We start from the raw sequence: 13,965 nt of genomic DNA, 5'->3' as shown, positions 1-13,965 counted from the left end.
GTCTTAACCTTAACCTAAACTGGGCTTTGGTCTTACACAAATGGGCCTTGGTTAAGCCCACAGGTTGGCTGAATAGGGCTTCAGTTTGAGTTGAGATTTGGGCTTGACAGTGAACCAGATTGGGCTCAATGGGTTTTTGGCAGGCAGCAGGAGCTAACAGGACTGCACAACAGAAGGGCAGCTGCAGGACAAAGGAAGCAGCACCAGGTAGCAGGCCTAGCAGAAAGGCAGCAGCAGCAGCTGCAGGACAAAGGAAACAGCAACAGCAACTGCAGAGCCAAAGCAACAGCAGCTGCAGCAGAGAAATGGAAGTGGCAGCAGCTTGGCAGGGCAGCTGCACAAGCAGTGCACAGCAGTGCAGCAGTGAAAGAAAAGTGCTGCACAGCAATAGTGCAGCAGCAGAAATGTAGCAGTGCAGCAGTAGAAGATAATGCACAACAGCAACAGCAGAAAGGGAAGGCAGCAGTGCAATGCAGCAATGCAAGTGCACAACAGCAGTGACAGAATGCACAAGGAATGGCAAGAAACAAAGCAATAGCAAAATAACAGCCAAACAGTGAACAGAAGCAAATGAAAATTACAGTGAACAAAACAGAAGAAAACAAAACAATGCACAAAAGCAAAACAAAGCAAAAGCAACAGAAAATAACACAAGAATGAACCAAGGCCTAAGGCCAAGGGCAGGGTTGTGAATGAAACTGAAATGAAGCAAAGCTAGGCTAAGGCAAGAATACAGGCATTCCTATAGAATGGGTTGAAAACTAGCTTGCTATAAGCACTAGCTTCTCCCAATGCACAATCAACACTGCAACCTAAGCATACACAGGGAATGGCAAGAAAATCAGCTTGCTTTAAGCACTGATTTCTTCCATTACACAATCAGCACAAAGCTTCTAAGAAATCTAGCCTAGCATTCCTTCAAATGACAGTAAAACAAACATGACAGGAACATTGATACTAACAGTGAGCAACAACACAAGTTAACAGGACTAACTGACTAACAATGAACAAAACTGAAATACTAACAGGAATTAATTGAACCTAACATGATACTTAACACATTAACATTAACAGTGAATAACACAACATCACAAACATAACAAGAGCACAGCAATTAACAAGAAACAATATTGAGAACAACATGAACTGAAATGAGCTTGTAAATTGAAAATTGAAAATTAACAGTTAACAGGACATGAGAGTCCTGGATGTGGGCTAATCCCAACATAATTTCTACAACACACCCATAGTGCTATTTATAGTCACAGACCCAAATTCCCTAAATTACCTAATTCCCCCAAAATTAGGGTTTGTTCTTCCCCAAATTACAACAGTTAAAATTAGCTCACCTAAAAGTCCAATTGATGCCGACCCATCCCTTCTCTGACTCCCCTGTATCACTCCATGCCTTCAATTTCACTCTAGCTCAACCCAATTTATCAATTTTGCACGCCTAGGGTTTCTGAAAGAGAATGTGCAAAAATTGAGAAATTAGATGGACTAGGGAGATGGGAGTAGAGGGTATTAGTTGTTGGGTGATAGGGTGATGATGGTGGAGGTGTGGTGGTGGCAGTGAGTTGGTGGCAGAGGTGGAGAAGGTGGTGGTGTACGGTGGTTCTGTGGAGAAGATGGTGGAGAGGGTATGGCTCGATAGAATGGGAGAAAGGGAGTGTTTGGGTAGGTGGTATAGGCTCGGTTGCTAGGGTGTTAGGCGGATCCATCGAGTCGGATGAACAGCGAGGATGAGCCGTGGGATATGGAGCTGGTAGGTAGATCGGACGGTGATGCGGAGGCAAGCGATGAGAGACCGTTGGATTATATGATACAACAAAATGAACGGTACTTGATGGAGTTAGGTACTGTAGTGTAGGCAGAGATATCAAACTTCGATGAACAGCAAGGTAGCGACCGTTGGATTCAACTACCATCTAATCTGAAGGCTTGGAATTTCAGCGCTGTGGTGCTCGGCAGAGACATCAGATTTTGATGCTCAGCAAGGAGCGACCGTCGGATGCTTCTGAGAAATGATCTGATGGCTGAGAACGGAGGCGCTTTTGTGTGTAGAAAATGAGGTTGTGCGCACCATTCTTCGCGGTTTCCTTGCGTAATTTCTCCCGGCTTTTCACTACTTTTCTGCTCTTTTCGCTCCGCGACTCATCCGAACTTTATTTACTACCTAAAAATGCAAAATTAATTAATAAAAATATTTATTCTTGAAAACAATGAAAATACAGAATATGGGATAAAATGTAGAATTAATGCATAAAAGATGAGTTAAATGCCAACAAAAAGGGATAGATATATACAATATTTGGCACTCATCAAATACCCCCAAACCTGAATTTTACTTGTCCTCAAGTAAAACAAAACTAGGGAAATCCTAACTATACCACTGTCGCTGGTCTCTCGAATGCATTTAGCGTATGCACTAAGCCTTTTAAACCACTAAGTGTCCCTAGTGGACGAGTTGAAGTCTCGTGAAGGTTTACCAGAGGTGTGCCTACAAAACCTAAGGACAAAATATAAGCTCAGATTCCATCAAATGTGACATGTGCAAAACAGTTTAAGCTCACAGCAAAATGGAGATGTCAATCTAGCTATCGAAGGCACAATCCTAGCACTGATAACAAAAAAAGACATGTGATAAGAGTGTAAAGTGTATCTACACATGTGTAAAGAAAGATCTGAAGTCATGACTACTAATCACCAAGAGATAGTTTCTCAGGCTAAGAACTGAGGTCGAAATCTAGCTAGCTGTCCGGACTTTACGAGAATTGTGAATGAGTTGGAGGTATTTCACAATTTCTCGCGTTGTACATCAATGGCATACACCCTCCTTGCTTATTACAAAGAAACAACAAAAGATGACAAATTACATGACTCTTATTTACATTACTATTCTCTTTTATTTTTGGAACAAGAGATGATGGAATTGATAAATACTTGATTTTTTTTTTTTTTTTTTTTTTTTTTTTTTTGTATTTTTTTTTTTTTTTTTTTTTTCTGATATATACATCGTTTTTTTTTTTTTTTTTTTTTTTTTTTTTTTTTTTTTTTTTTTTTTGAGGAAACACTTTTGATACATATACAAAAGGAAACAAAAGATTACATGACACTTTGCAAGAGGTAGCCCTTTTTGATGCACCCAGTTAAATTCGATGGTTGTCTTTCTTAATGTAACCTCCACCTTCTATCCCAACCAACCAAAGAACAAGCTAGTCAAGTTTCGTTCAGTATTCTAAAGTGATTGGCAATCGTAACTTCCTATCCAACACCTTGAAGATCGAGGCCATACATGTATTGGTAGATCGTGCGCGTGCAAATTTCTTATCACTATGTGAATTGTGCTAGAATCAGGGTGCCTAAATATCTAGACTAAGACTCCTAATAAAAATACATATTTGCACAAGAGTCAACATTTCAAGGTAAATGAGCTCCATTTTTATTTTTTTCAATTTTTTAATTTTTTTAGAATTTTGATTTTTCAATTTTTTTTTGGAATTTTTCAATTTTTTTCAAAAAGAAGGAGTTCGTTTTCAATTATGGCAAATTATCATGGTATCTACTCTATACCCCCAAACCTAAACTAAACATTGTCCTCAATGTTTCAAAATATGGAAAGAATTAAAATGCAACATATGGAAAGGGACATGCTGAGTAGAGTAAAAGGAGAGAGAATACCCGATTTCGGCGAAAGCAGAATTAAAACTCCGTTATTCAAGGCAAAAATCCAACATATTTTAGCCGAGATCAAATTGGATTAGCAAAATATATACAAAAGGAACAAAAGGTTTTTTTTTTTTTTTTTTTTTTTTTTTTTTTTTTTTTTTTTTTTTAAAAACGGGAAAAAAGTAAAGTAAATTTTTTTTTTTTTTTTTTTTTTAAATAAAATAAAATTTGGTTTTTGTATGGGAGCAAGCCCACTGTGCAAGCCTCTAATGAAATGGATGGAAGGCTGCGGCCCACGAAACACTAAGTTTTAATTTTGAAAGTTTAATTTGGCCCAGTTGGTTAAGGCCCGACGTTTGTTTTAAAACTTTGGTTTCGAGGTCCACTTTCGAGTGGAATACAAGTCCAATTGATGCTTACAAGCTCAGCTGGGTTTAAACCCAGAGTTCAAAATACAAGTCCAATGAAAGAATTTAAACAAGCCCACAAAAAATAAATACAAGCCCACAAATAAATTATTACAAACCCAAAATAGAAAAATAAAAAGCCCAAAAAAATTGGGTTAATTATTACAAGCCCACAATTAAAAATTGGAAGCCCACAGGTTGGGTTCTCTCAATGAATGGGTTTAGGCTTACCGTTTTAGCACAGCCCAGCTGCTCTGATATTGTTGCAAAAACCCAGTTGGGTTTTGGTTCTTTTCCTTGGTGGCGTCCCAGCAGAGGAAAAACAGGTTCAGAATCAGCAGGTCCAACAGCAAATGAAATGAAGCAGATGCAGATGCAAATGCTATGCAGTGAAATACAAAATAGCTAAGAAAACACAGATAAAACACAACACCAATCCCCGGCAACGGCGCCAAAAACTTGGTAGGCCTTGAAGAGGTGTAAAAAATGATCCCCGGCAACGGCGCCAAAAACTTGGTAGTCCCCGGCAACGGCGCCAAAAACTTGGTAGGCTTTGAAAAGGTGTAAAATTATCCCCGGCCAAAAACTTGGTGGACCCGGAGATATGTATAAAAATTAAGCGTGATAAAAACGGGGGCCTACAGTAATACCGCAAGTGCACGGTCGTCGGTTGTAGCTCGTGCAAGTACGGGTCGATCCACAGAGATCGGGTGTGTTTCGGAAGTGTTTTAGCTAATTGGGTTCCTAGTTTGCTTTGGGCTTAGAAGCCTTTTGGCTTAAATTGGGCTTGAGTACTAATGGGTTTGTTCACAATAAAAGGAACTGAGCTTGGGCTCAGTTGGTCTTTGAAATGCAAATTGGGCTTTGGCCTTAAACTTAGCTTTGGGTTAAGCCCACAGTTGATTTGGATTGGGTCTTAACCTTAACCTAAACTGGGCTTTGGTCTTACACAAATGGGCCTTGGTTAAGCCCACAGGTTGGCTGAATAGGGCTTCAGTTTGAGTTGAGATTTGGGCTTGACAGTGAACCAGATTGGGCTCAATGGGTTTTTGGCAGGCAGCAGGAGCTAACAGGACTGCACAACAGAAGGGCAGCTGCAGGACAAAGGAAGGAAGCAGCACCAGGTAGCAGGCCTAGCAGAAAGGCAGCAGCAGCAGCTGCAGGACAAAGGAAACAGCAACAGCAACTGCAGAGCCAAAGCAACAGCAGCTGCAGCAGAGAAATGGAAGTGGCAGCAGCTTGGCAGGGCAGCTGCACAAGCAGTGCACAGCAGTGCAGCAGTGAAAGAAAAGTGCTGCACAGCAATAGTGCAGCAGCAGAAATGTAGCAGTGCAGCAGTAGAAGATAATGCACAACAGCAACAGCAGAAAGGGAAGGCAGCAGTGCAATGCAGCAATGCAAGTGCACAACAGCAGCAGACAGAATGCACAAGGAATGGCAAGAAACAAAGCAATAGCAAAATAACAGCCAAACAGTGAACAGAAGCAAATGAAAATTACAGTGAACAAAACAGAAGAAAACAAAACAATGCACAAAAGCAAAACAAAGCAAAAGCAACAGAAAATAACACAAGAATGAACCAAGGCCTAAGGCCAAGGGCAGGGTTGTGAATGAAACTGAAATGAAGCAAAGCTAGGCTAAGGCAAGAATACAGGCATTCCTATAGAATGGGTTTGAAAACTAGCTTGCTATAAGCACTAGCTTCTCCCAATGCACAATCAACACTGCAACCTAAGCATACACAGGGAATGGCAAGAAAATCAGCTTGCTTTAAGCACTGATTTCTTCCATTACACAATCAGCACAAAGCTTCTAAGAAATCTAGCCTAGCATTCCTTCAAATGACAGTAAAACAAACATGACAGGAACATTGATACTAACAGTGAGCAACAACACAAGTTAACAGGACTAACTGACTAACAATGAACAAAACTGAAATACTAACAGGAATTAATTGAACCTAACATGATACTTAACACATTAACATTAACAGTGAATAACACAACATCACAAACATAACAAGAGCACAGCAATTAACAAGAAACAATATTGAGAACAACATGAACTGAAATGAGCTTGTAAATTGAAAATTGAAAATTAACAGTTAACAGGACATGAGAGTCCTGGATGTGGGCTAATCCCAACATCGTTTTTACAACACAACCCATAGTGCTATTTATAGTCACAGACCCAAATTCCCTAAATTACCTAATTCCCCCAAAATTAGGGTTTGTTCTTCCCCAAATTACAACAGTTAAAATTAGCTCACCTAAAAGTCCAATTGATGCCGACCCATCCCTTCTCTGACTCCCCTGTATCACTCCATGCCTTCAATTTCACTCTAGCTCAACCCAATTTATCAATTTTGCACGCCTAGGGTTTCTGAAAGAGAATGTGCAAAAATTGAGAAATTAGATGGACTAGGGAGATGGGAGTAGAGGGTATTAGTTGTTGGGTGATAGGGTGATGATGGTGGAGGTGTGGTGGTGGCAGTGAGTTGGTGGCAGAGGTGGAGAAGGTGGTGGTGTACGGTGGTTCTGTGGAGAAGATGGTGGAGAGGGTATGGCTCGATAGAATGGGAGAAAGGGAGTGTTTGGGTAGGTGGTATAGGCTCGGTTGCTAGGGTGTTAGGCGGATCCATCGAGTCGGATGAACAGCGAGGATGAGCCGTGGGATATGGAGCTGGTAGGTAGATCGGACGGTGATGCGGAGGCAAGTGATGAGAGACCGTTGGATTATATGATACAACAAAATGAACGGTACTTGATGGAGTTAGGTACTGTAGTGTAAGGCAGAGATATCAAACTTCGATGAACAGCAAGGTAGCGACCGTTGGATTCAACTACCATCTAATCTGAAGGCTTGGAATTTCAGCGCTGTGGTGCTCGTCAGAGACATCAGATTTTGATGCTCAGCAAGGAGCGACCGTCGGATGCTTCTGAGAAATGATCTGATGGCTGAGAACGGAGGCGCTTTTGTGTGTAGAAAATGAGGTTGTGCGCACCATTCTTCGCGGTTTCCTTGCGTAATTTCTCCCGGCTTTTCACTACTTTTCTGCTCTTTTCGCTCCGCGACTCATCCGAACTTTATTTACTACCTAAAAATGCAAAATTAATTAATAAAAATATTTATTCTTGAAAACAATGAAAATACAGAATATGGGATAAAATGTAGAATTAATGCATAAAAGATGAGTTAAATGCCAACAAAAAGGGATAGATATATACAATATTTGGCACTCATCAGATAGGAAGGCCAGTGAGAAGCTGCCCTACAGAGATAATGATTGTTTGATCAGTCCATTGATCAAACTTGAACCATCTAGGGTTAAGCGTCAAAGTAGGCCTTGATGAAGAAGGAGCAGTTAATGTGAAACCTTTATCCCTGAATTCAACCTGTAACCTATGAAACTGCTCTACCATTCTCCAACCTGCCTTATGCCCTATTGTTGATCTTCTAGAATGGGATTATAAATATCGGGGTAATCAAGATAGATAAGATGATCAAAGGGGCGAAGTAATACAATAGACGGGAAACAGAAGCAACAGTAGGAACGAAGAAAAATCAAAAATCAAGATCGAACGGAAAAATAACTACAGTAAGAAAAGAAAAGTTGCAGAGGTTGAAGGAAGAGATTAGAAAAAAAGGAATAAAAAAGAGAAGAGGCCTTATAAAGGGTCTCGTTTTCTCCCCACGAAATTCGCTTTATGAATACATTAATGAGTGAAAGGACATGAAGCGACAGTTGCAGGAATTAATCGCAATGTGTCCAAAGGTGAATCGATCAGAACGACACGTGGAGAAGTTAAAATCCGAGATCTCGGAATAATGTCAGTTAAGAAATACGAAAAGTTGATAAGGTGCGGCAAATCACATAAAAGGTGCGAAGAGGATTGTAAGAGCAGTTTCTCTCATCGCTCTTTCCATAATAAAGATCGCTAAGAGAAGAGGCAAAATGTAGGGGTTAAATATCACACCCATAGGTATCATGCGAAGGGATACTATTATGAGGGGGCGAGCGTATTCGCACGTGACATATCTCAGATGACGGAATCGATGACGTCACGAAGTCACGAGTAAAGTGTGAAGGCTGTACGAAGTTGAGGGGTTCGTGCGAGAAGATCCATTATAAGCGTGCGAGAACATCGTACGTCAGATCCGAAAATAGGGGCTTTATTAGCTGTCCTCCACTATGTAAAACTCCTATATATATGACCAGCTACCACTGTGTTGAGAGGGACATCTTTTTGAGAGTTAGAACTTTGAGAGAGAGAAAGTTGTTTGCTCCCCAAGTTAAGGGCTTTACTCTACCTCTTTGTATTGATTTTAAACTTAATAAAATCTTTCTAAGTGTTCTTCACGATGATTTCCTAGTTCATTGTATATATTATGTAAGGGGTGTAGTAGTAGGATATTCTACTACTACAAAATTACTTTGTTAAATATGAATTTTGTCACTCCCTTGTCAATCCTAGCTCCTCTCATGGCTATGTTCAGCCCGTGACCCCCATTTCACGGCCGATAGAATAAAATAGAAAACACGGTTATATCATCTTCGTTTTTTCCGATTTATAAAACGAAGTTTTGTAGAAGCCGGATATAAAAAGAACTTCCCACCGCCCCACCACCAACCCGTGTTCTTTCATTTTCCCGTTATTAACGTTCTATTAGAAAAAGAAAAAAAAGAAGATTTCATAGCTCCAAACCGCAAACAGCTCCTGGCTCAAAAAGTCTGTATCTTGGATTCCCATTGCCGGAATCTTGTAACGTGCACGGGATCCCAATAACCGTAATTATGAAAAAGACATGTTTGTGATTCCTCCAACGAAACAAGGATAGGAAAGTCCAATCCCAAAAATATCTATATTCCATTTCATTATCGAAAAAAGGAAAACAAACAACCGCTAAACAAAATTCCTTCTTCTTCTTACAACAAGAACAAGAATCACCATGGGAGCTCAAAACATCTGGAACGCCATGGAAGTTGCAGAAGAAGCTCGTGAATCTTGTAATTTCAATATTCCTTCGTCTTCTATTACTATCGAGATCTCTCTTCCTCTCCCTGAAATGACACCTCAAATCATGTATGTGGTAAAATTCAATCAATCTATCTATCAATTTCGTTTATATCTTGTTTACTTAATCTCGTTTTTCAGATTCTGATTCAATTTTCAATCTCTCCTCGCTATTTCAATATTTAGATTGAGTATGTTTTAACGTATATTGAGCTTGATTTTGGATTGATATGATAGAGATTTGAAGTTCTGAGAATGAATGTTGGTTGGTTGATTTGGTTGTGTGTAGAAAATTGTGCAAGGATCTGTTTAAAAAATGGTCAAATTTGGAGGATTCTCGTTTTTCAGTGGAGACTGTTTCTGGTGGCATAACTAATCTATGTGAGTGTTCTTGTTAATATTATTCTCTTCTTATATGCGTGTGGGTTTTTTCAATGGTTGGAGGTGAAAATGTAATTGAGTTCATGTAATTTTCATTCTGTTTTTGTAGTATTGAAGATTACGGTGAGAGAAGAAGATGGAAATACTGTTTTCATGACTGTTAGATTGTATGGACCGAATACGGAATATGTGATTGACAGACAACGGGAGCTTCTGGTGAGTAATCGAATTTTTCAATGAATTTTTTGATGGAGTATTGTAGGTTGGTGCCATGTTCTATCAATTTGTATAGAGAGCATATTTCAGGAGGCAGTCATTCTGGGAATGTATGACATTGTTAGTTTCATATATTTGGTGGTTGAGTTTTTTTGTTGTTGTTGCTGCTAACTAACATGCTTTGAAGTGGTAAGTTACTCACAACCTAATTTTTTCCAGTCCATCAGATATCTCTCTGTAGCTGGATTTGGTGCTGAGTTGTTTGGAGTATTTGGGAATGGCATGGTGCAATCTTTCATCAACGCACGTACGCTTGAACCTTCAGGTTAGGCCAAAAGCCAGATGTTGTAATCTTGAGATTCATATAAAAAGTTTATTTGACACCCATAGACGACCTTTATGATCACAGGGTTGCGATATTCTAATTTTTAGTGACTAAGTTTTTAGTTCAACTTTCTAAACGGTAGTGGAGGTTTACACCTCGATGGTTTGCCTCTAGAGTCCAGGTGAGAGTACTTTTGATGCCCACATTACTCCTGAGTCCTGAGTCCCGGTCCTTCCGGGGTAATGGGTTTCATTTATGCACCATGGTAACAGAAATTATTAGAAGGAGCTGGATTTAAAACATAGTAGTGTGAGGGATTGTTCAGGATGTGGGAAACTTACTTATTTATCTACACTTGAGTAATTAGATAAGACCCTCAAGATTAGCCTAACGTTGATGCATTGTAATGCGACGATTCAGAATTTACCTCATTGTCAAAGAGGGAGGAGTCATTTTGTACAAAAAATGACATGAAGAGTTCCATTGAATCTTTCATCTAGATTTCTGTAACCTGTCTAATTTTTTTTTTCTTTGGGACAGACATGAAAAAGCCAAATCTGGCTGCTGAAATTGCACGCCAACTCAGTAGATTTCATCAGGTGGAGATACCAGGTTCTAAAGAGCCACAATTGTGGAACGATATCTTCAAGTTCCTTGAAAGAGGTTCACCCTTAACTCTCCTCAACACAAACAAATATTCTTGGACCTCCAAAATTCACTGGAATAGTTTCTTTCTGTTGCAGCATCTGGTCTTAAGTTTGATGAACATGAAAAGCAGAGAAGGTATGAGACAATATCGTTTGAAGAAGTTCGTCATGCTGTTAATGAGCTGAAGGTAGTTTTTCCAATTGATGAGTTTCACTTGTTTGTTACCTTCATGTCATCCCTGCGATATTCATTTCTCGAAATAAACATAATGAAGAATGCTTAGATATTCTAGTGTACAATGTGATGTCACTAGTTCAAACTTCAAAGCTGATATATCTTTGGTGTCGGTATAAGTTTATCTCTGTGTTCATAATGTGGTTTTCACACGCAAACGCACGAGTTGATTCAAACTTAACTTTGTCCTCTAACAGCATCTAACAGACCTCCTTAATGCTCCAGTGGTTTATTCTCACAATGATTTGCTTTCTGGAAATTTGATGCTCAATGATGATGAAGGTAATCTTATGCTCTTACGATTTTTTAAAGTTGCAGTTGAGGGGTATGCATGTTTCTTATGATTATTGTTTGGGGTTGTTTCCTCCATCTCTTTATTGTTGAGTGGTCAATGAAAATGGTTGAAGAACCATAAAATGCCTATTAGTTGATGCTCTCTCTTAGACTTGGTGTAGCTATTTTGTGATGGCTGCTCTCCCATTGAACACGTTAAGATCAGTCCATGACTTGATAACTAAGATTTGTGATACGACTGCACTCCTGATCTCAATAATCTGGCTAAAAGTAAAAAAAAAGGCTTATATAAATTTCCGACTCTATGATGAGTAAGATAGCATATGAATCGGGTTAATATACTCTTCGATATGACTCGTATAAGCTCTATTTTCTGATTATGACATTATTGAGGTTAGTCGCAGTAAACTTGTCTGGCCAGATGAATGGGTTACCATAGATGAATGGGTAGTATGCTTAAGAAGGAAGAAGGGAGAAGTGAACAAAGCTTGATAGTTAACAATGTATGTTTTTGGTATGATATCTGGTTTACCTAATAAACTGATACTAACATTTACGTTTCTGCAACCATTTTTGTTGGACGTCTAGAAAAGCTTTATTTCATTGATTTCGAGTACGGGTCGTACAGCTACAGAGGCTATGATATTGGAAACCACTTCAATGAATATGCAGGCTTTGATTGTGACTATAGCTTGTAAGTTTTTCTTATTACATCAGTTCCTCTTCACTCTAAGTGGAATTCTGAAAAAAATGTGCTTAATTGTTGCTTATGTGGTTTTGATGTAGGTACCCCAATAAGGATGCACAGTATCATTTCTTTAGGCATTATTTGAAGCCTGACGTACCGCAAGAGGTATGCAAAATTTTTGGTATCTTAGATTCTTAGTAGTCCTCATTGTAGTGTTTATACTTACTTTGAGAGGAGATCGTCAGAGCTTTTGAGTGAGTAACTAATCATACATTTTGTAGTTTCTTTTGAACTGTACTAAAAGAGTCATTGTGTGGATAACCTGACATGTCTAGATTTGGATTCTGAAACCTTAAACCTGGAAAATGTAGTGTCATTGTGCTTCTTTGTATATATGGCAGAGGAATATGCAGCGACAACTATTTTAAGCATGTTTTTTTGTTGTTGTGGTTATTCAGGTGTCTGATAAAGATCTTGAAGCTCTATATGTCGAGACAGATTCTTACAAGTTAGCGTCGCACTTGTATTGGGCGCTATGGGCATTAATCCAGGTTATTTATATCCCAACTTCTCCCTTTAAATAATCGGATAATTCAAATAACATCTCTCTCTATTTCATTTGGTATCTAGATGTATTTCAATCTTTTGAGTTCTATTTTTTATGCATGAGCAGGCTAAGATGTCTCCAATCGATTTCGATTATCTTGGGTACTTCTTTTTGCGTTACGATGAATACAAGAGGCAAAAGGCAAAAAGCCTCTCACTGGTGCAATCATTCCTTGCTAATCCTCATACCAGGTGACGTGAAGAATCTATGCAGCCCACCTGGCTCGTGAAAAATGTTGTTATTTGTATGCTGTGAAACTTTTTAGCAAAATAGATTCTTTTAGATTAGGTGTGTAGCCACTTTTTCAAATCGATGAGTATGAAAGCGAAAGATTTGTCTCAGCGAGGGTGTGATTTATTCTTTTATGTTGTAACTCGAGAATAATGTATAGTTTTTGATCAATTCAGAGCTGTTGGTTTTGGTTGCATGAAGTGCATCTTTATGTTGTCATTTTATCCAGTTTCCCTAAAGTAACTAAAGCCCATTTTTGTTCCCCTGGCATTTCCCTAAAGCCATTTTTGAAAATACTAGGTGCAACCAAAGTGAGATGCTTGTTGCCAGAAACACATTCAATTAGAAAACTTGATCAGGACTCGTTAAGCAATTATGAAAAGGTGTTTTGACTGTTTTCAAACCCTGGATCCAACCTAGGACTCAGTAATACTTATTAGACTAGGCACTGTAGGATTTCTACCTCAGTTGTAAGCTTTGTAGGGAGGCCAAAAAACAGCCACTATGATACTCCTGGAGTTTTCAGGACAGATACCAAGTATGCTTAGAAACTAGAAAATAAAATGATTTTCCTTTAAAATGCAAGACCAATATACATAAGGAGGGTCCAGTAACTATTAGTAATAAGAATATCCTTACTTGAGAACTGAGATGAAAGAGCAATTGACTACGAAAACACTAAAAAGTAAAAACCACTGCTAATTGGTGCTCAGAAAATCTGACAGACGAACAACTTTTTATTCTTTTATTTTTTTTGTTTTTCACAGTTGAGCATCAGAAGTTCCTTCTCCGCCTCTTCTTTGTCAGACAAGTCACTGTTGTTCCAGATGTTAGGAGATCCATCTTAAAGTTTGAAGCTGCAGTGCCACTGCGGCCGGATTGTTCAAAATTCTTTCGTGCATTCTCAAATTCAGGAATTGCATCAGCAAGTGTAAAAAATTCCAGTGCTTTATCATTACCTTGAGTTTCCTTTAGACGACCCTTCGAGTTTGATTGCCCCAACTCCAATGCCAGAGAACCTTGAGCCAAATCACTAGCCAAACTCAACCTGTCATCTTTCAAATCTGACACCACAGTTGTGGCTACTTTGACTGGTACTCCCTTTCTTAGGATGCTAATCTGTTTTTTAACCATCACCACCGTAACAAAAGGATCTATAAGACTCCATTTACGAACCAACGCATAAGAAGGTTCCATCTGTCTGCAATCCACTTTCTCAAAATAAAGAGGAGCTCCACTATTTAACTATT

The 13,965-nt window shown here is 39.0% G+C and overlaps 1 protein-coding gene across 1 annotated transcript; it reads left to right on the top strand.

Moving 5' to 3' along the window:
• The first annotated feature begins 8,774 nt into the window (after positions 1-8,774).
• Positions 8,775-12,920, top strand: LOC113355735 (probable ethanolamine kinase). The gene is made up of 11 exons (XM_026598673.1): positions 8,775-9,160; positions 9,381-9,472; positions 9,582-9,688; positions 9,908-10,013; positions 10,554-10,676; positions 10,757-10,848; positions 11,093-11,177; positions 11,778-11,883; positions 11,976-12,042; positions 12,336-12,428; positions 12,551-12,920. Exons 1-11 carry the CDS (start codon positions 9,027-9,029, stop codon positions 12,677-12,679), a joined length of 1,134 nt encoding a protein of 377 aa, XP_026454458.1. The 5' UTR covers positions 8,775-9,026; the 3' UTR covers positions 12,680-12,920.
• The last annotated feature ends 1,045 nt before the right edge of the window (positions 12,921-13,965 follow it).

Source organism: Papaver somniferum, chromosome 3, assembly GCF_003573695.1.
Source record: "Papaver somniferum cultivar HN1 chromosome 3, ASM357369v1, whole genome shotgun sequence".
Taxonomy (NCBI): Eukaryota; Viridiplantae; Streptophyta; class Magnoliopsida; order Ranunculales; family Papaveraceae; genus Papaver; species Papaver somniferum.
Note: the sequence above shows the minus strand (reverse complement) of the source record. Positions and strands in the feature narration are given on the sequence as shown.